The 21,858-nt window shown below is 52.7% G+C and overlaps 1 protein-coding gene across 1 annotated transcript in view; it reads left to right on the forward strand.

Annotated features, from left to right (window-relative positions):
• The window catches only part of PPP2R5C (protein phosphatase 2, regulatory subunit B', gamma), a 172,894-nt gene that overhangs the window by 149,021 nt on the left and 2,015 nt on the right, over positions 1-21,858 (forward strand). Inside the window, exons 6-13 of the mRNA XM_006879074.1 lie at positions 1,031-1,090; positions 2,712-2,820; positions 4,208-4,261; positions 9,309-9,479; positions 9,905-10,032; positions 12,566-12,667; positions 14,096-14,168; positions 17,682-17,798. Coding sequence (XP_006879136.1) covers positions 1,031-1,090; positions 2,712-2,820; positions 4,208-4,261; positions 9,309-9,479; positions 9,905-10,032; positions 12,566-12,667; positions 14,096-14,168; positions 17,682-17,798 — 814 coding nt within the window. The remainder of the gene's footprint in view (positions 1-1,030; positions 1,091-2,711; positions 2,821-4,207; positions 4,262-9,308; positions 9,480-9,904; positions 10,033-12,565; positions 12,668-14,095; positions 14,169-17,681; positions 17,799-21,858) is intronic.

Genomic DNA, 21,858 nt, shown 5'->3' on the forward strand with positions numbered 1-21,858 from the left:
CTTCTCCAGCGGTTCTTTCCACATATGTAATCGATCTGATTCCTATGCATGCCATCAGGTGAAATCCAGGTATATAACCTGTGTTTATGCCTCTTAAAAAGTCTGTTCTTGAGATCTCTAAATTCTCAGTCATACTTCGGCTCTCATGGTCTCCAACTTGACTTTGAATTTGCATATAAGCAATTAATGATCTTTTCCGCAGTCGACCAGTGCTGAGCTGCTCTGCCATCTCCTTCCAAAGATGTAGTTCTTTGGTTCCTGTGAGTCCCGCCTGGCTAAGTCTGGGTAATAGTCACCATTTAAGCTGTTGAAAAGACACTTGCCGTGAATTAAGTCATTAGTCTTGCAACATTGTGTGATGCAGTTTCTGGTGGCGATCCCATCACCAAGGCCACACCTCCAACTATCATTCCTTTGCTTCCAACTTGTCATACTCCCACACCAGTAACTATTAGTGCCTCTTCATGTGTGTTTCCACTGTCAGTTGTCTTTTTAAAGAGACCATCACCACGTCCTTCTTCCTCATGTGTCTTAGTCTCAAAGCTCCACTGAAGCCTGTCCACTGGGAGGGACTAGCTTGGAGCTCTGGTGGTCCAGTGGAAAGGAGCTGTGCTGTTAACCTAAGGCCATGAGGTTCAGATCCACCAGTTGTTCTGAGAGAGAAAGATGGCCTGTCCCCTCCTGTGTGAGTAACGGCCCCTGCGAACTCACTGGAGGGTCAGCTGCGGGTTAGTTCTGACCTGTCATTACTCAACAACAATAACAACAGCGAGCGATTATATGCAAATAAAATAAAAAATGGACAGAACTATCATTGGCACAGTGTCCCGCCTCAGGGCCACCATGGTGCCACACACTCGGTGCCACACACTTGACAGGGGTGTGGGGGGCTTTACACGTTGATGCCATTTTTATCTTACTGGGTTTTGGTGTATTTTTTAAATTCCTTCTGAAAGCACTATTAGAAAATTTCAGACTTGTCAGCTGTCATTTCCATGTCCGAATCTAATTGCTAAATCATTTTCTCTAGGTTTATTTATGAAACAGAACACCACAATGGCATAGCAGAATTACTGGAAATATTGGGAAGGTAAGTCCTTGAGTTACTGGGAGTGAACAGCTTCCGGCAGAACTGTGCCCGAGGGACCCTAACACCGTCGGGCCTCCGGCCGTTCACACCGTGCTCTGGAAGACCATGTGCAGAATGTTGAGAGCAGGAGTCCCTTAGCTGCTGATTAGGACACACCAAGTGACAGCTCTCTGATCTTGATAGTTCTCACGTGAGGTCTACTTTATACACTGTGCCTCCGTCTCGCTACTATGGAAACCAGCTTTAGTTCTTTCCTCACACACCATGTTAAAAATAGTATCAGAAGCAGGTTTATGCTGCAAGCTTATGTGAAGAATGGCTCATTATTATGTATTTAGGGGAGTGAGTAAATGGTAATGGGCGAGGGAGCTTCTGCTTCTCGTGTCTCCCGTCTGTGTGCCTGTAAACTAAGTCTTCCGAGTTCTCATTAGCTTTAATGCAGGCGGAGTTCTTGCTTGCTGTGACTTTTCAGAATGCGGTGGCTGATTTGTGAGGAATTGTGAAGTGATATGTGCTCACGAAAACCTCGTCGAGTATTTCAGAACTGGGCAGCTCAGGGACCTTTCAGTTTTTAATTAGAATCTTGGCCCAGTGTTCCCATCATAGCCCCGCCCCCCGCCCCAGGCTTCCTTGGCCACATAAGCTGGAGGTGACCCCACTTGGGATTCCGTGTTGCCTTTCTTGGGGTTCCATGTGTCCTAACAGGAAAAGGCACTGAGAAGGCCTCCAGCGAGGAGCCTGGGCACTTCTGCTGAGGCGGGTGGCTCCCAAAAGTGCTGGCTCACCAATCCCTTCCCTCCAGAAAGTCTGTATGTGTCGGATGCTCTGGTCCAGGCCGAGGCACCTTAGTGTTCAGAGGCACCCTGCCCCCACTGATGCACTCATTCTGGTGGGCGGGCGCCTCCAGCAGGGCAGTGTGCAGGCCGCCCAACCTGCCGTCACTGTGGGAGGGTGTAAGTGTCCAGGGGCCTGTCCCCTGCACGGGAGGTGTCTGAGCTGCTCCCACGGCCGAGTCTCGGTCTTCCAGAGCAGATATCTGTCTTGATCTTCTCCCTCACAAGTGATTACATCATCGTGACAGGCCGCCTGGCACTGCCCCCCACCCCCCACCCCCAGGTTCTGAGGTAGATGGTGGAGCCACAGGTCAGAAACTGCTTGGCCATCCTCTCACCCTCCATAAAACTGCAGTGTCCGAGACCAGCCATCCACCCGGCCATGCCCACGAGGGGAGCCTGCTGGCTGATGCTCGTGGCTGGTCTGCTCACTCAGGTCCCAGGCCCCCGTCAAGCGGGGCAAGCACAGTGTGGGGACCAGCCCCCAGCTCAGTCCCTGCGCCCCTAAGGAGGAAGGGTCCCCCAGAACCACCTGAGGGTGCACCATCTTCCTGTTCTGGTGCACACCTGTCAGTCCCCGATTTTACCCTCCTCACTGCAGAGAGAAAAAAGACGACGCTTCCTTAAAGGATCGTTATCCCCCCTTGCTGATAGCCTCTTTTTTTTCTGCAGCACATTTTACCTGCTGGTTTCTTTGCTAAAAACAAAGCCTGAAAAAAACCCTACAAAGTTGTTTCTTTAAAAGTCTGCAATTTATAAACACAAGCTTTGTGTGTGTGTTTTCACAGTATAATCAATGGATTTGCCTTACCGCTGAAAGAAGAGCACAAGATTTTCTTACTGAAGGTGCTGCTGCCTTTGCACAAAGTGAAGTCTCTGAGCGTGTACCACCCTCAGGTAAGCGTGCGTCGCTCGGCGTCCACAGGAGCCTTGCCCCGGAATTGTCCTGAGGGCAAGACACGGGGGCGCAGGGTTTTCTCACTAGAAGCCATTACTGGTTGCAGTGACCTGGTTCTTCTGATGGTAACTGAGAAAAGGTAGCGGAGATAAAGAGAGTCCTTCTGAAAACTCAAAAAAATCTCTGATGTTCAGAATTGTAAGGTTCTGGTTAGGCATAGAAAAAGAAATGGCCGACGATGAAAGGAATTAGAGAGGACTTCTTGGAGGAAAGAGTTCTTATAACATTTAAAATGTAGTATCTCGGGGCCTGTGGGTGCCTGACTCATGAAATGGCCCATAAAGAGTTCGTTAAGACATTTCTATCAGTTGTACACCTGGAGAAAGTTCATTGGCAGAAGTCGTATGTCAGGCAGACTCCCAGCACCAAGAGTTAAGAGACGAGTAGCCGCTGAGGCTGCTGGTGCGAGCCACACCCCTCCCGGGATGCGGAGCCTTGGACTGGAGGCTGGGGTCATGGTTTCATGGGACACCCCAGTTAATTGGCCTAATACCACGCTTGGTGCTGCCGTCCTACTTCTGGTTGATTGTGTGGTACGTGGGTTCTGCAGAACTTGCCGTACACACAACGGATGGTCTCCTCACCTGGAGAAATAGTGTAGCACTTAGGAAAATTTCGCTGCGTGGTTAGTATTGTTGGCCAGTATAGTGTAACTTGCATTTAGCATTTGTGTCAGTACACAGTGCCTAGGTGATCCAGTTTCTCCCCAGTCCTTATGGTGTGCACAGGTGCACCTGGGTGTGGTTACAGCACCCCAGTGATGTGCGGGCGGGCCCCGGGGAGAGGGTGCCCCCCTGGAGAAGTCTGTGGGCAGGAAGTGCTCAGCATAGTGCTCAGGGGTTGAAATGGCACCTGCTTCCTGGGGCCCTTGGACTTGGAGTTTCCCAATCACTGTTGCCACTGACATCTCACTGTCCAGCCAGGAGACTGTTACAGTGATTGGTGGGAACAGAAACAGCTCAGAGATTGAAGGTGGAGCCAGCCAGACTTTGATGCAGTTCCTGTACCCCCCTAGGATCTTACGTGGCCTGGCTTGTTAATGTCCATCTGAAAGATCAAGTCCTGGTTTCCTTTGCTCTCAGATCTATAATTAACAGGGAAGAAGTGTCTCTGGAGCACTGGACCCCGAGACCCTACCCTGAGAGCCCCTCCAAGCTCCCACAGGGCAGATAGGGATGAGGGTACTCCTGGGGCCAGGGCCTCACCCGCGGTCCTGATCAGCCCCCGAGAGGTACCTCGGTCCTCAGGCCCTACGTCCACTTGGGAAGGTGCCCAGCAGTGATGTTGGACGCACACAGGCTAATGGCTCCTCTTCTCACCTTCCAGCTGGCGTACTGTGTCGTGCAGTTTTTGGAAAAGGACAGCACCCTCACTGAACCTGTAAGTGTCCCTTCTCCAGCCAGACTCTTACGTGGACGCAGTGCCCCTTGGGATGTGTACAGCCCTGGCGGGGTGGAGAGAGAGAGTGAGAGAGTGAGTGCGCGTGGTGCAAATTCAGCTTCAGGCTCCTGTAATGAAGCAAATATTTTGATGGATCAGCGACGTGAATTTTCCTGTTTCCCAGTTCCTATAAAAGTATAGCATTTTCTAACTCTTTTGCCTTTGAATTGCGTGTTGGCAAAGAGTACTGGATATTCCATGGGCTGCCAAAAGAACAAACAAATCCCTCTTGAAGGAAGATCAACCAGAGTGCTCCACAGAGACAAGGACGCTCACACTTCTTCACACTTGCTTTGGGCATATTTTCAAAAAGAACCAGCTCTCAGAGGCATGATGCTGGGAAAGGCAGAGCCAGTGAGAGAGAGGAAGACCTTCACCGGGGCAGACTGATAAAGTGCCTGTCACAGTGGGCTTGAGGCAGACGGAGATGATGGGAGGGCAGAGGGGAGGGTAGGATGAGCTCTGTTGTTCATAGAGTCCCCGTGAGCCATAGTTGACTTTCTGGCACTAACAGCCATAAACACTGCTCCATGAAATATGTCATGGGTTGAATTTTGTCATCGCTCCACCCCTCAAATGTATATCGACTTTTTGAGGCCATAATTCTCACTATTATATCATTATGCTGTGTATGATAGTCTGCTCTATGAAGTTAATGAGGCAGGGTTAGAGGCAGCTACGTAATGACGCCCTCGTCCCCCATGGTGTGAGCTGTTGTGTCTTGTAAGGGGCTTCGGTAGGATGCGTGCCATCACTGGGGCCCAGTCCCATGATGTGAAAGGAGCTTCCCTGGGTGTGCCCTCTGTCACCTTTGATCTTACAAGGGATTGAGAAGCCAGCGGAGAACTGCCATTAGAATAGGAAGCACCTTTCATGCACAGCCTCCCGTCTGTCAGTGGAGGCAGGTGCGTCCCTGTGATGGAAACAGACTTCAGCACGACTTCCAGACTAAGATGCACTAGGAAGGAAGGCCGGGGAATTGCCTTCTCAGAATTAGCTGATCGTGGGGACCGCACAGCACTGGACACTGTTCCCGGGACATCAGAGCCAACTGGACAGATGCACTGTGGTTACTAGAAGAACAGATGTCGCTGACAGGGAAAGGCGCACCCTTCCGTCCTCTTCAGGCTCCCATGTTCACTGCCGGGCCCAGCAGGAGCTCTCCCTCAGGCCCCAGGCAGGAGAAAGGACACAGGCCCTGGAAATCCTGGCCCTATTCCCAGAATCCAAGTCTGGGCCACTGGCCACCTCATGGGCGCGAGATTCCTCTGAGTGTCCTGAGACCACGCAGTGTCTGGAACCAATCCTCAGGCCAGTAGCCATCATTGACTTGGATTGGTATCCCCTGGTGAACCCTGCTCTGCAGAACTCTGTGACATTCAGAAGCCAAAATCCTGGCCTGTTGATCACAGGTCATTCCAACTGAAAAGCAAGGTCAGTGTAGAGAATGAATTTTCCCTAAGATTCCACTCATCAGATGGTAAGGAAGAGTTGATGGGTGACATAACCTGCCACGTTCTCAACAGTGATTCCAGCAGACGGAGCGGAGAAGAGACACCCCTCAATGTTTATCACGCATTGAGATGATCAATTCTGGTCACATTCCAGTCAGAATGCAGTCTTACATAACTCCCATTGAAGGCAGGGGTTGTACATTGTCACGTTAGCACCAGCCTACGAGCACTTCTTTTTCATGACTTTGAGCCTTTAAGGAGCTCTGGGGTCATTCTGCTATCTTTAAGTTCGGTGGTTCCAATCCACCAGGTGCTCCATTGGAGAAAGGCAAGCAGGCTCCTCCCATACAGATGTGCAGCCTGGGACACCTGGTGGAGAGTTACAGGTGGCCTAGTGTAAAGGGCGGTGCGGGAGCCCGCGGGCCACGCTCGTCAGAGCGCCAGTGTTCAGCTGGCCTCTTCTGTATGTCAACCACTTTTCATCCATGGCCTGCTGAGTCCTGAGTTCATGTGGCCGCCGAGCTGGGAACAGCAGAACAGTGAGCTCCAGGCACTCTGAGGAGACTCAGCACTGGAGAAATGTCCCCACGCCCCTGATGGCAGCACCGACAGAGAACGATCATATGATGTGTTAGTACCTTGGGCACTTTGGCTGCAAAAGAACTCTTCAAGTGTTAGATAGAAAAGACGCCACTTTAAAGATTACGGTGGACCTGGACCGAGTCGTCATCTTCTCAGTCAGTTCACATGCTAGCCTCCAGTGTGGACAGTAATTAAGGATGATCGATGAATCGGCCTCTGAATTACGGTGCAGACAGACATTACCTGTCCTGGACAAAGTGCAGCCAGAAGGCTCCTCAGATGTGAAAGGGGGGGGGGGGCCTCACGTTGTTCAACGTGTTCTAAGAGGGGACCAGGCCCCGGAGAAGGACATGCTGATAAACTGAGTGGTCAGTAAGGAAGAGAAGAACCCCCAGAGAGATCAGGCGACAGATAACGGTACAGAGATGCAGGCCCAGCGGTCATCTTGAGGCTGGAACTGGACCGGGCACCTCTTGTTGTGTTGGACAAGGGATCACTTTGGTAGAGACAGCTCAATTTCAGATAATTTCATATTTTTTGTTGTTGTTAGGTGCCATCAAGTTGACCATAACTCATAGCAGCCCTGTATCTACTTGATTAAAACACTTTTTGGTTAATTTAACTGTTTTCGATTTTCATTACTTACTCTCTAGACATGTTCACCTGTTAGCAGAGTTCTGAGTGAGCATTCCTGTACTGGGACGGTCTTAGCAGGAAACTTGGAAACTCCTGGAGCACAGAGAAGACAGCTGATGGAAAACCTTCTTCTGGCTTGGCTAGAGGTCTGAACTCCAGGAGCCTCCATTTCCTCTGCAAAAAAATCAGAATGAAGATGACTGAGCTAACGCATGGCGGCAAGCAACAAATGCTGACAAGGTTGTGGGGCGATTGGAACCCTTATTCACTGCTGGTACAAATGTAATGTAAAATGGTACAGCCACTATGGTATGCGGTCTGGCATTTTCTCAGAAAGTTGACTATAGAAATACCATTTGAATCAGAGTAACTATGAGATATCATCTCACCCCAGTCAGAATAGCAAAATTTAACAGAGCAGCAAGCAACAAATGCTGGCGAGGTTGTGGAGAAACTGGAACCCTTATTCACCGTTGGAGGGAGTGTAAAATGGTGCAACCACTGTGGAAGGCTGTATGGCGCTTTCTCAAAAAGCTGCAAATAGAGATACCATTTGACCCAGCAGTTCCACTACTGGGAATATATCCCAAAGAGACCATAACTGACATCCAAGCAGAGATATGCACATCCATGTTTATCGCAGCTCTGTTCACAATAGCAAGGAGTTGGAAACAACCCAGGTGCCCATCAACAAACGAATGGATAGAGAATGGAATACTATGCTGCACTGAAAAACAAGGAACTCATGAAATATTATTCAAAATGGGTGACCCTGGAGGACATGCTGAGTAAAATATCTCAGTCACAAAAGGACAAATATTGCATGGTGCCACTGCTGTTAAATGGGACTGATTTCAGGGTTAGGGTAAGACTGAGAAAAACTGGATAAAGTATGTATACTGCACTGAAACAGATGAGGGAGAGAATAATTTAAAAGCAATGTATGATAGGGTATTATGGTTATCACAAGAGTCCACAATTAAGTTTGCATAGTGGAATGTACTTGGGGCGATGGGAGGGGTGCGGGGGGATTGTGTATCAGGGAGGGAGTGTTTCTTTTACTTTTAAAAGAGAGGAGCAAACTGGGGGTGGGGGGCGGAGTGCTGGGCGGGGAGAGAAGTGCAGCAATGAATGAATGGAAATCCAGAATCTCTGTAAATGTTCATTAAAATTATTTTTTTTTAAAAAATACCATTTGACCCAGCAATTCCACTGCTTGGGAGTATACCTAAAGAAACCAGAGCTGCCACCCAGACAAATGTTGCACACCCGTGTTTATTGCTGTATTACTCAGCAAAGAGATGGAAGCAACGCACATCCCCATCAACAAACGAATGGATAGAAAAATTTTATTCACATAATGGAATATTACACAGCATTGAAAAACAGATATACAACAATGAATGAATATTTTTATCTAAAATATTAATTGGGGGATGGAGAACGGATACGAATGAATGAAAGAAAATCTAATTTTCCTATAAACTTTGTTAAAAATCACAAAATATATTTTCTTTTACAACTTACTGAGAACCCAAAAAAGAAAAACAGTGGCAGAGTAAAACAGTACCCAACATAGGGGAGCATGGAGGACGTTATACCGAGGGAAGTACCTCGATCACAGAAGGACTAATCCTGCATAGCACTGCTGATATGAAATAGGACATGGTGGCAGAGGTAGTGAAGAAAGAGTGGGCAGATAATGAACGCTGCATTAGAACAGATGAAGAGAACTGTCCGAAAGGAATAGATGATCATGCATTATATGTATGAGAACATTCTGGATCAAGGGGTACATTGTAGGGTCGGCGGTGGGCGTGGTGAGAAAATGTGCAACAATGAATTTAAAGGGAAAAAAAATCAGAACAGCGGGTGTCTGGTCATAGCCAGCTCGCTGGGTGATGGGGTGATGGTAGCCAGCACTTCTCACGGGATGGGCCCCCTTGAATCACTCAGTGGTCCCTGGACGGGGATGTTGTGCCCTTTGCGTTGAGTGTGCCAGGGTCCCAGGAGCCAGGTGACCAGTCACCCCAGGGTCACCCTCAGGACAGATTGGGTGGGGCCAGAACCCCTTGCCCACTGCACAGTCAGGTGGGACTTAGCAAAATCTGCTTACTTGTGGTTGTTTAATATGTTTTAGCAGAATTGGAAGCATTTTCTCATAGGCATGTAATACACACAAGTCCATGTATGAATGACTGTTGGCTGAGGCACACTCAGTCCTGGAGGACAAAGCCGCTTGTTTGCGCGCTGAGGGCCGAGAATGCCTCGGTGACCAGATCGGCTTCATTCGCCCTTTCCATTGGTCCCGGCAGGTGGTGATGGCACTTCTCAAATACTGGCCAAAGACGCACAGTCCGAAAGAAGTCATGTTCCTCAACGAGCTGGAGGAGATCCTCGACGTGATCGAGCCCTCGGAGTTCGTCAAGGTCATGGAGCCTCTCTTCAGGCAGTTGGCCAAGTGTGTGTCCAGCCCACACTTCCAGGTGCGGACACCTCGCGGCGGGAGGAGGGCCCGGCTGCGCGCCTTCAGGTCGCGGAATGTACTTTGTTAAGTTACGGTTTGTGTTTGAGGCTCTTCAGGGAGACTGTCTGGAGTAATGTCCACGTGTAGACAGTTTTCCAATCACTTGATTTCGTGAAGCAGCCGTGGGGGGTGCTGGGGTAAGACTAGACTGCTTAACATCACCAGTTCAAATCCTCGAGGTGCTCCTTGGGAGATGTGTGGGCTTCTCAAGATTTACAGCCCTGGAAGCCCTGGGCGCTTCTGCCCTGTGCTCCAGAGTCGCTGTGAATCAGAACCAGCGGCCGTGAGACCGGCTCGTGGGGCAGCCCCGTCTCTGACGGGCAGACGTGCTGGCCAGGCTTGTTCACGTCGCTGGGACCCAGCACTCAGTGTCCTGTCTTGCAGGTGGCAGAGCGGGCGCTGTATTACTGGAATAACGAGTACATCATGAGTTTGATCAGCGACAACGCAGCCAAAATCCTACCCATCATGTTTCCGTCCTTGTACCGCAACTCAAAGACCCACTGGAACAAGTAAGAGCAACGGCTCCGAGCTGGGCCGCTTGCCCAGTGACGGTTCAGTGGGACTCAGTCCATGTCACTGCACACAGGTTACTGTGAGCATCCGGGGTTTAAGGGCCGGAGGAATCGGAGCTTTGGCGGCCTCGTCCCACTTAGATCAGAGTGCTGGTTGTGTCTGGGGCCTCACTGTCCCTCCCTGGACCCCGTCAGAAGCCAGCATGAGGCCTGTGGCTCACCCCGCTGTCCTGGTGGGATCCTGAGGCAGCTTCTGCACTCTGGAGAGCTCCCCCCAAGAACCAAGGGTCGCTGTGAGCTCATGGCGGTGGGAGGCAGACCGTCCCTACGGCGGCCACCCCTCCCCTGCCGCCCCGATTCTCCTCAGTGACCCCCCACACCCCAGTTCTCAGTGCTCCCCCAAAACCTCAACTCTCCTCAGTGACCCCTAACACCCCAACTCTCCTCAGTGACCCCCCACACACCCCGACTCTCCTCAGTGACCTCCTAACACCCCGACTCTCCTCAGTGACCCCCTAAAACCTCGACTCTCCTCCCTGCTCCACCTGCCGCCCCAACTCTCCTCAGTGCTCCCCCTGCTGCCCTGGCTCTCCTCAGTGCTTCCCCTAACACCCCAGTCCTTAGTGCTCCACCTAAAACCTCAGCTCTCATCAGTGCTCCCCCTGGCTCTCCTCAGTGACCCCCAACACCCCAGTTCTCCTCAGTGTTCCACTTGCCACCTCAACTCTCCTCAGTGCTCCCCCTAACGCCCCAATTCTCATGAGTGCTCCACCTGCTGCCCCAGCTCGCCTCAGTGCTCCGCCTGCCGGCCTCCCCAACCCTCAAGATAATGTTCCCCCTGCTGCCCAGCCCTGACTGTGGTGCTCCCCCTAACACCCCACTCTAAGTGTAGTGCTGCTCCTGCCAGCCACCCCAACCCCACTGCAGTGCTCCCCCCACCTGCAATGCTTCTTTGCTGCTTCGACTCACTGTAGTGCTCCCCCCACCTTCACTGTGGATTCCTCCCCCTTCACTGCCGTGCCCTCCACCCCCCCAGGGCAGTGCTCCCCAGTACCCACCCTAGTGCAGAGCTCCCCAGTACCCCCTACTGTGGTGCTCCCCTCCACCCCTTGCTGCAGTGCCCCCAACCCCCTTTACTGCGGTGGCCCCAGTACCCCCCTACTGTGATGCACCCCCCCCCCACTGCTATGTCCCCTCATCGCCGCCTCACTGCAGTGCGCCCCTGCCAGGCAGCACAGACATCCCACAGGCCTGCAGGTCTGAGGTCCACTGCTCGCTCCACTGCTCGCGTTCATGTTCATCACCTCCTCCCCAGGGTCTTAGTGGACAGGACGGGAGTGGAAAGGGGGTCGCGGGGGTCACGCAGACTGGTCAGGCCCCCACTGCTCTGAATGAGGCACGTTCCTCACCGGAAAGCCGACGTGGCGTCCTGCTGACCACAGTGTGCTGGACTCTCATCTCGTGGTGTCACGTTGTCGTGACAGATGGGATGAAGCTGTAGACAGGTATGGGGATCCCTGGTGTCAGCGCAGAACGTGTCAGGCGGCTCACTAGCTGCTCTGTTGGGGAACGGTCGTCAGCGTCAGCAGGCCGACAGAGTGTCGCCGTGAGTCACAGCCGACTGACGGCAGTGGCGTGTGCCAGGCAACCAAGGCCCTGCACGTGCGAGCGCTCTGTACACGGTCCGGTCAGGTCTGCGGTCGGAGCAGCAGGACCGCGTGGTGCGAGGACACCAGGGGTCCGACCCGCTGCCGTCATGTCCACCCCTCGTGGTGACCGCCCGTGTGCAGCCAAGAACAGTGAGGCTTTCCCCGTACGTTCTCCGGGCAGTGGACCCTGGACCGTGCTCCCTGCACAGCTCTGGCTTACGACTACCAGCCACGTGGTGAAGCTGTTCGTGGTCGGGGCTGTTCATGTCCCAGTGTCTGCCGTCTTCCCTTGACATTGATGTTTTGTTGAGTTAAAGAGGCGCACTGAGTTTCCGCTGTAATTTCTTACCATATGTCACCGTTAGTAATTAGCATTCCTTGCGGAGAAAGAAGTATTTTTTTAATAGAATCAGTTTTACGATAAAGTGAGTTAGCTAGTAGATATGCTTTGAGAATTAAGTTTGGATGAAGCCGGTTTATGGTAATTGCATTTTTTCACCTTCCAAAGCTCTGCTTTAGCGTTATTACTTTTCTGCCCTCCATGAACGAAATTGAAAGGGAGCTCGCCTTGATAGGACACGCGGGGTTTGTCCCTGCGCCCTCTGTAAGCGTGTCTTCATCCTGGTGCCCGCTGTTCCCCTGTTAGGTCTCAGGTGCAGCTCCTGAGCTCAGAGCGTGGCTGTGAAGGAGCCTCAGAGCTGGGGCCGCTCCAGGGAAGCAGTGGCTATAAGTCACAGGTGACAGGCTGAGGACACCTGCATCTGGTGGGACCGTTGGCATGGCCTGACGCTTCGGGGGGGCAGGAAAAGTGCAGCAGCAGCGGGGGGAGGAAGGACGAGGAGGTCTCGGCTCTGCGAGTCTCACCTGGATTTTACCCCTAGGACGATCCACGGCCTGATCTACAACGCGCTGAAGCTCTTCATGGAGATGAACCAAAAACTCTTTGACGACTGCACGCAGCAGTTCAAGGCCGAGAAGCTCAAGTAAGTTCCCCTTCGCGGCGTGCCTGTCAGGAGGGCTTTCATCTGTGCGTTTCTTCGATCCTAAATTAGCCTCTCCCATGGTTTTATAGTCAACACTTACTCTTTATTTGAAAGCAAAACGAATTGGCTTGTGCTTTGAAAGCACGTTACAGCTTGGTTGTGGTCGCATAGTTTTGTCGTCTGCAGAGAGGTTCTCTGCAGCCAGAGGCCGCAGCCCTCGGGATTTCTTGGGCACCGAGGGCTGCCACCCGTCCCGGCAGCTCAGGAGGCCACACGCTCACTTCTAGCTCTCAGCACGGAAGCCAGCATCATGGTGAAGCAAGGCCCAGGAATTCCTTGTTTCCCGGCGCGTGGCCGTGTTGTTTACCCTCTGCTGGAGTCTCCGACATGCTCCAGCCTGCCTCATTGTTCTCTCACAGAGAGGCTGTTGGATTCGAACCACCAACCTTCACTGTGCTGCCCACCCAAAGGCAGATGATTTCGATCCATCAGCTGCTCTGAGGGAGAAAAATAGTCTCCTCACATACAATGTCCTGCCTCTAAAACGCCCCTGCACAGTCAGTTATGAGTCCGTTCTGACTCGACAACCATGATGTGAGGGAACGATGCAGTGGTTAAGAAGAGCATGACTGTGACCAAAAGGTCAGTGGTTTGAACCCACCAGCCACTCCATGGAAGAGAAGCCCTAACCATCGGCTTCTAGGGAGATTACTATCAGAAAGCTCTATGGGGCAGCACTGCGAGTTAGTACTGAACACATGGCCTCCGGCAGTACTCATACACATACCACACAGCCAGCTGGCATCTCCCTGTACCTGCCTGTATGCCCAGGGAACTCTGGTGGCCTAGTGATGAGGCACACATTAAATCTACCCACTGCTCCAGGGGAGAAAGATGGGCAGTCTCCACCCGTGTGGGTCCTAGTCTCCCACAGTCCCCTCGAGGGTTCCCACACAACACAGCAGAACAAAACCTGTATGCCAGCACTCACTGTCGCAGGTGACATGACAGTGACTCACACCAGCAGATCTCGCTGGCACAGTGGTCCTTGCCGTGACAATGTGAGCCACTCATCAGAATCCCTGGGGCTCGGGGAAGAAGCACCTCCATCAGAAAGAAGCAGAGACATGACACAGAAATACATTTAAGAGTTTCCGTTCCTCAGCATGCCAAGATGTTAGCACGCGCACCTTTTCACACCGCACCCTCTGAACCTGTGTCACTCTCTTCATCTCATCTGGCACAGTCTGCGCTTTGTGACCAGGGTGGGGCGTGTGTGTGTGGACAAGCCCAGAGCAGGTGCAAGGAAAGCTGGGTCATCATGTCCTGGCGGGGGGGACAGTGTGGGGTTTGTTTGGTTTTTTCCTTCATTGTTTTCTCACATATGATTCTCCTGCCTAATACAAGTGACATTTTACTATTTTTCAGAGAGAAGCTAAAAATGAAAGAACGAGAAGAAGCGTGGGTTAAAATAGAGAATCTAGCCAAAGCCAATCCCCAGGTACTAAAAAAGAGAGTGACATGAGAGCCTGCAGGGGGTGCTGGCGCGTTTTTGATAATGTAGGTGTTGTGGCCCCATCATGTGCGGGAAGGGACATTGATTTCACTAACATTGTATATGAAATGATCTGCAATAAAAAATACTTTTCAACTTTGTAACCCTCCTCTTGTACAAGTACTTCTTTGCCCCACCCACAGAATTGGTATGTTTATGGGGAAGGCTTTCCCTCCTCTGCTATTTCAGTGAGATGCAAATCTTAAAATCTCCTGTGGCTAAAACACAACCTGACTTTCATGCCTGTTTTAGACTCAGATTCTGATCTGCCTTCTCTCGCACATGTCAGCAATGCTGCTGCACAGATGGTATTTGCGTGTCTTCTGCCCGTTGCGCCGGTTCTGAAGGAAAGGAAGGAGCTTGGGGGGGTTCTCTGTCCCTCAATGAGGTGTCTCTGGGTGCAGTCCTTGGTGTCGTCAGCAGTCACTTGAACTCTACCACATGACTGACTCCCCTCTTCTCTGCTGCAGGTGGGGTCCCCTGCCCTCTAGCAGGCTGGGCAGACCTGACTTCTTTGTTTCCACCAGCAATTAAAGCTGCTTCCTCAATAGCCTGCCTCCGGGGTTGGCCGGGCTGTGTTTGGGGCCAGTTTCTGAGCTGTGGTCTCTGGGTTTCTGTCCACTTGCTTCAGTGGCTTGGGCTCTCGGGTGCTGTCGTCGCAAACACTTGTGTTATGTGTGCCTGTCCTGTTATGACAGCGCTGCTGGCTGTGATGGGCTTGCCGGGATCTTTGCCACCAGGGAACTCTCAGGCGTAATCCATCCATTGTCCCAGGAAAGAGGTTTTATCCTTGGACAACTACTTAGTCCCTCTCAGACTCCAGAACGGGTTCTGAGTTACGCTGCTTCTCATGGGAGGTGTGTGCAATGATGATCTGAGTTGCATCTTGTTTTTAAAATCACTTCAAAACCTAAGGGGAACTGTCAAGTTCCGAGCATGTCTGCCTGTGTGGGAGCTTGTTGATTATGTTCCCTTTGGTAAGCTGACATGAAAAGGCAGATCACTGGGAAACTAAGCAGCACAGGCTGCGTTCCCCAAAGCTGTGCTTCTCCAGAGGTGTGAATCCTCCAGTCGCTCCTGGGGAGAAAGACGGGCCGTCCCCTCCCGTGACTGTGTGGCCTCTGCACACCCCTGGCAGGGTCAGCTGGGGAGTCGGTGCCAACTCGACAGCAGTGAAATGAGGGTTACCGCCCCAAACAGGTGACCCGCACGCGCCCTGCAGTACCGGTGCAGTCCCCTGGGTGGATGGGCCGTTGGTGATGACTTGGCAGCCGTGACAGGCAGCGCTGGGGTTCATGGCTGTCAGTGACCTTGTAGAAAACAAGGTGAAAGTTGGATTCTGGTTTGAAACCGCAGGGCCGTGTAGGCCAGGATTGGGTGATTGTGTCCAGCTGGCATGGCCAAGGACCCACCACACCTTTCCCTGGGCCAGAGCCACACAACCCGCTTACGAGACGGGGCACCAGAACCAGCCATCCACTCAGTGAACCCGCACCTGAAAATCAAACACGCGTTGCATCCCAGGGTGTAGAAATGCTTGTTAGAAGCTTTGAAGGGCTGGCTGGTGCCACGAGCCCACAAGAGCTCTGCCTTTTGCACTAACATGCGTGGCCCTCTTTCCCACCCCCACAGTTGCTTCTGAAGCGGCGGGGGGGCGGTGGTGGTGGTGTAAGTATATGCCAAGTGCCCTGAGCTTGTTTGGGGGGGGAGGTGTTGTACATGTGCCAACGCCCTGAGCTTGCATAGGCTGTGTTCTGCAGTTCCTTGTGGTCACTCTCTGAACGTCTCTGTGAGTCCAGGAACAGCCTGGTCTCATCTCAGTGGTTCCAGCACGAAGGCAGGTGACGCTGGGCCCCACACGCTCTGGTGTTGGGCACGGCCGTCTGAGATAACTTGTCTCTTGTGTTGTCCGCACCCCCACTGCGCTGCTCCTGAAAATGACCTTCTGCTTCTCGCGGGCCTGGAGCCCCGCTGGCTCTTCATTCTCAAGAAGGTGCCCATCCCTTTGCCACTTACTGAGGAAAGAGAATAATACCTAAAATGTCTGTGGTCGTTGTCCTGGGAGGAAAGCCTTCCAATTTCTTGAAGCCTGATTTTCGTTTCACGTCTGGCTCTGAGGCTTGATTTAACAGCTGTTTCCTAAGTTAAATACCTGGTAGTGTACTACCTGTTCACTGCATGTTTCTAGAAGTTTCCCTCATGCTTGCCTTCAGATCTTATAAGGCAAATATTTTATCGATTCAAAGACCGACTTTGGGTCTCATCTCAAAATTTGTGTGCAGAGGTGAGCCAAGTGGCCTCATCAGAGTGGTATCTGGAGGTCGTGGATAGGGTGCTGGGTGGGGTGACCCTTGTGGACACGGAGTGGGGGTGGGGCAGGGGCTGGACTCAAGAGGGTGAAGTCAAGGATGGGGGCAGGGATCAGAAAGTGGAGTTGGGGGCAGGAATGAGGCTCAGAGGGAGGAGACAGACTGGGGGTGGCCAGGGCCCAGAAAATGGGGTTAGGATGGAATCAGGGCTTGGCATGTGCGGTCAGGGATGAATGTGGGAATTAGACCCAAGAGTCTGGGCTCAAGGGGTGGGATTAGTTCAGGGAAAGACTCAGGAACAGGTGGTAGGGTGAGGGGAGAGGAGGGCCAAGGAGTGAGGGGGTGGAAGAGCCAGGGAAGGCCAAGAAGTGGGGGAGCTGGAGGGCTGGAAAGGGAAGGGGGTAGGACCGAGGAGGAAGGAAACAAGAGACCTGAAAAATGAGGGGTGGGAGGACTGATGAGTGAGGGAGCAGGAGAGCCAGGGAGGGCCGGAAAGGGAGGGGGTAAGAGGACCAAGGAGGGAGAGGCTGGGGAGAGCGAATCTGGGGGTGGGTCTGATAGAGCAGCACCCCCTCAGCACGAGCACCCGGGCATGGCAGTGTCCCCATCTCACCCAGGAGCCAGGTGGCAAGGCCAGGGCACACAGGTTGCCTCCCTCCCTGGAGCAGCACCTGGAGCCAGGGACCTGTAATATGGCCTGGGTGTAGGGTGGCCATATCCCCAGCAGGGCTGGCCCAGGCTGTGGAGGGAACCGTTCACTCAGGTGCACCCAGGGTCCTGGTTTGTCGAGTGTCAGAGGATAGGAAGAGAAACCACATGTGAAGAAGGCCAAGCTCATGAGGCCAGGGGCTCGGGGACCAGGTCTCTGTTTCCGTGCCCAAGTGCAGTGATCTAATGTGGAATCAGAGCATCAAAAACCACAAGATGAGGTGCGGGCTGGAGCCCGGGGCAGGGAAGGTTCTGCAAACAGAGTTCGAAATGGTTTTTTGAGGACAGGCAGGGCCACGCCCCTGGGCTGCCCACCTGGGCCTGCCTCTGGGATGGTGATCACAGGGCACCCAGTGCTAAGGTGGTAGGCAAGTGGGTATGTGAGGGGCGCTGCAGCTCGGCCCACAGCCTCCGGACGGTGACACCCCACTTTGCATTGCAGTACACAGTGTATAGACAAGCCAGCACCCAGAGCATGCCGGTCGCAATGGAGACAGACGGGCCCTTATTTGAAGATGTGCAGATGGTGAGAAAGACAGTGAGCGAGGACCCTCGCCAGGTAAAGGCTCAGCGCTGTGACTGTGCGCTCTGTGGCTCCGCTCCACAAACGCTTCCCAAATCCTAGGAGGTGAGGTGACTGTCCCCCCGCACTCTCGCCAGAGAAAATGAAAACTCCGTCTTGAGAGCCTCGGAGACACTTGGTCCCCAGCTCTGACCCTGAATCTGGTTGCTAGAAACCGTTTGCAGGATCGCGTTTACGCCTTCGATTCCTGTCTGCCTCCCTTAGCAGTATCGCTCCCTGCTCCCACCCGCGCCCGTTCACTGGAGCCAAATCAGCAGCTTTGCCGTAACCACCGCTCGCCACGCTTGGCTGTCCATGCTTCCTCTCCTCACGCTGACCCACAGACAGACCCTTAGTTCTCCACAGCAGCAGCGCTGAGCCCCGCAACCCAGCACCCTGGGGTGGGCTTGGCCTCTCCTTGTTAGGTCGACATGCTGGGACCAGGATGCTTGGGACCCTCCCGGTGGTACCCCATGTGGTACAGGGTTGGTGTCCATGCTTGGGGAAACCCCTGGGTCCCCACAGAGCACTTGAGGTCTCCCAGCGCTCCAGCGGGAGTCCTGGTGGCTCAGGGTCAAGCACGCCCTCAGCTGCTAACCCAGAGATCAGCAGTTCGAGGCCACCTGCGTCCATGAAGGTTGCTCCCCTTGACAACCCACGGGGCAGCTGGGCTCTGTCCTTAGGATTTCTAGGAGCCAGACTGTGCTGCATCGGGGGGAGAGGGCGGCAGGCGGCCCAGGCCTTCAGCATGGATGAGCCGAGTCCATGGTCTGGGGGACCTGGAACCACAGCCCCTCGGGCCACACGCCCCTCCCCAGACTACGGAAGCATGGCAGGCGTCGGGGCGCCGGCTGGCCTGTCCACTTCAAAGCTTCCTCACCCCTGTTAGCTGTTGCAGCACCAACATCCTGCTTTGTAAAATGACCTCACCGTGCTGAGACGGGCACCAGTGCCGGGGTCCTTCCCGAGGGCGTCTCCGCCTGTTTGTTCTCAACTCAAGGATCTTGCGCAGGCCCAGAAACTATCGCACGTTAGCAAGAGTAGAAAACCAAGACCGTTGAGGGCTGAGCTGCCCACACAGCAGCCACTGAGCTCCCTCCATGTGTCTGTTCCGAGACTGGAGCAAAGGAATATGTAACATCTCCTTCCTGTTACCTCACGGGTTATGTGTCAAATCCGTTACAGTCTCACTGTGTTCAGTAGAAGCGCAGTGAAGTCTGCAATGGCTGGAGCCTTGGGCAGGGTGACCTGTCAGTCACTTTAGTGGAAAACATTTGTGTTTCTCTACTTTCTTGGCTTTCCACCTTACACAGATTCCACCTGTCACAGACTTTACTGCCAAATGAACCCGGAGATGCTTTCTCCTTTTTTTTTCTTTAATGTGGCCACCTAGAAAATTCCAAATGGGACATGTGCAGGCGTCAGGTTTTCACCTGGACGTAACTGTCTAGACTCTTCTATCAGGACCGCAGAGAGGTGGTTCCTGAGGCCGGACAGCCTGGCGTTGGGCCCAGGATGAGCGGGTGAATGAACGCGGCTTTAGCTCATCCAGGTTTAAGATTGAGAGCGCCCACGGGGATCACAGAAGAGTCCTAGTGTGAATGTGAATAAATGTCTTACCCCACCCAGTTAAATGCCATCCTTCCCTCGCAGCTAGTATTCATGTAGCATTGGGTGCCTTCTGGAAAACGAGGAAGGTCCTTTGGCCTTCCTTCTGCTGGTTGAGGAGTTGGTGGTCCTCTTCCTGGACTGGTTACTGTTGCTGTTAAACTTGGATAGAAATTGATTGCCCTTGTCGTTGCCATTTTTGTTTTACTACTTAACCATTGTGCCACAGACCCGTTACGGCCAGTGCTGGCCTGGCTGCGGTCAGTGTCTCTGCCCGGCTCTGGCTGGTCTGGGAGCTCTGAAGTCCTGCAAGCCCCACAGCTCAACAAGTAACTGGGTGACTGACAAGCTGGTGCTCACATGGGAAGTAGTTGGGGCCGGGCCTTTTCTTTTTGGTGCATCCTGTGATGTAAAAAGGAAGCCCAGTGGTTTTGGATGCGTGCTGGGCTGCTCACTGTAAGGTTGGCAGTTCAAGCCCAGCAGCTGCTGGGAGAAGAACAAGACAGGAGAGACTCTGGGCCTTGGGAACCCAGCAGACAGGCCCTCCCATCTTACAAGGTTGCTGCGTCAGAGTCAGGTCAGCGGCAGTGGGTTTGGCTTTGGGCTTTGAATTTACACAAAGGAAGGAATAGACTATGCCCAGAGTGGAGTTGGGTGCATTGGTTCCAGACAGATTTATGAATTCAGTCCAGCTCATAGGAAATCAGGAACTGGGTCAAGGTCAGGAACATGCACCAGAATTGCTTCCCATTGAGCAGGGTCACCTTTGAGGCACTCAGCGGTCATGTCAAACCCTGTGTCAGGAACTTCCCTCTAAGGCTGACCATCTGCTGCCCTCCGAGGGCCACAGCTCTGGCTGGACAGGACTGCTCCGTGGGTCTGGGAGATAAGCAATCCCTGCCCTACCCTGCTCCCGGACCTAAGGAGCAGGCCCACACAGCTTTCCCGTGTGCTCACTGCTGTCCACGATTCCCGCCTGTAGGTTAGACAGCTCAGATCCCTGTATCCTCCTGTGAGTCACAAGGCTTTACCATGTCACTTCTCCCCAAGTACCATCAGCACATTTAACATAAGCAGAGTCTCAACTGATATTTTTTCCCCTTAAATTAAAAAAAAAAAACAACAACTAGCTGATGTTCAAATCCATACAGAAATACAAAGGCCTTCAGCCAAAACAACTGAAGAAAACAAAGCTACTGGGGGCAAATGAGTCCATTTCACAGCTGCTGTCTTTAGAGGGCCTGACTCGGTGGGATTTCCCCCGCAGCTCGGCCTCTCCAGGTGCTTTATACCCCTCTCTTCTCAGTGTCATATTTTAAATGAGAAATTGTTTTCCTTCTCACACTTTGAGAAACTGGCCTCAGTGAGAGTGGAGTAATTGCGCTAAGGTAGTTTTTTTAAATTATTATTATTTTTATTTTGTGAGTGTGTGCTGTCCAATCTGATCCAACTGGTACAGAAGGAGATTGTCCCTCCTTCTCCAGCAGAGCATCTGGTGGATTCGAGCTGCGTGCCTCTGCGATTGCAGTGCAGCTTCTTGCCACTAGGCCACCAGAGCTCCCTGCACTAAGGTTTTGTGTATTTGGTAATTTAGAGGACATTCAGTGTCCATTGTAGTTCTGTTTTCCACTCATTCATTTTGACAAAATATTGTAAGTTTCCTTACAGTGACTTGCACACGTGAGGTCAGGGCAGGTGGGAGAGGGAGAGACAGCTAAGATCCCAGGGCCAGAGCGGTCAGGCTGGACGTGGCACTGTCCAGAGGGGCATCACCCGGCAGTAGAACCACTGTTTTTCTTTCCTTTTGAGAAAAGTCTATGGCCCCACTGCCAGCTGGCAGTTTCTGGAAGACCTGTCAGAAACCTTGACAGCTTTGCCATTCTCCTTTTCAGCCATTGGTCAGGAAAAAGGCGGTATCAACCGTGCCAGGGCGGAAGGTGTAGAAAGTTCACTCAGGTGGCAAGTGCAGGTACCAGCCCCTTCCTCCCTAGAGACTCCTTAAGGCTTCGTCTGCAGGAAAGCCGTTGGCAGGTCTACGTCCTGAGCATGGAGTGTGTCCCATGTCATCCTAGCTTGTGATGGTCAACATGGAATCCAAATCAGTCACTTCAAAACTAAGACGTTGTCATCAGTTCTGCCCCCAAATCAGCGGGAACGTGGAACTTGGCTCCACAGGGTGAAAGACTGAGAATTACCTTCAAGTCACACTGCTCACACTGACCTCTGACCTTCGACCCTGGCTGTTGTCTCCTGTGGAGATGTCCACAGTCCTGCTTCCCTGGCTTGTATCTGTCCCCGCGGCTCGCATACAGTGTCCACACAAGCTCACTCTCAGCTCCCAGCTTTCTCACAGTTTCTCCCCGTGTGTGAGGCCTTCCCTGCATCCATCGGACTGCCCACAGTCCGGTCAAAGGCCAGTGCCTGGGCACTACCTGCAGCCACAACCTCT

Source organism: Elephantulus edwardii, unplaced genomic scaffold, assembly GCF_000299155.1.
Source record: "Elephantulus edwardii isolate Elephantulus edwardi_28Jun2011 unplaced genomic scaffold, EleEdw1.0 scaffold00002, whole genome shotgun sequence".
Classification (NCBI taxonomy): domain Eukaryota; kingdom Metazoa; phylum Chordata; class Mammalia; order Macroscelidea; family Macroscelididae; genus Elephantulus; species Elephantulus edwardii.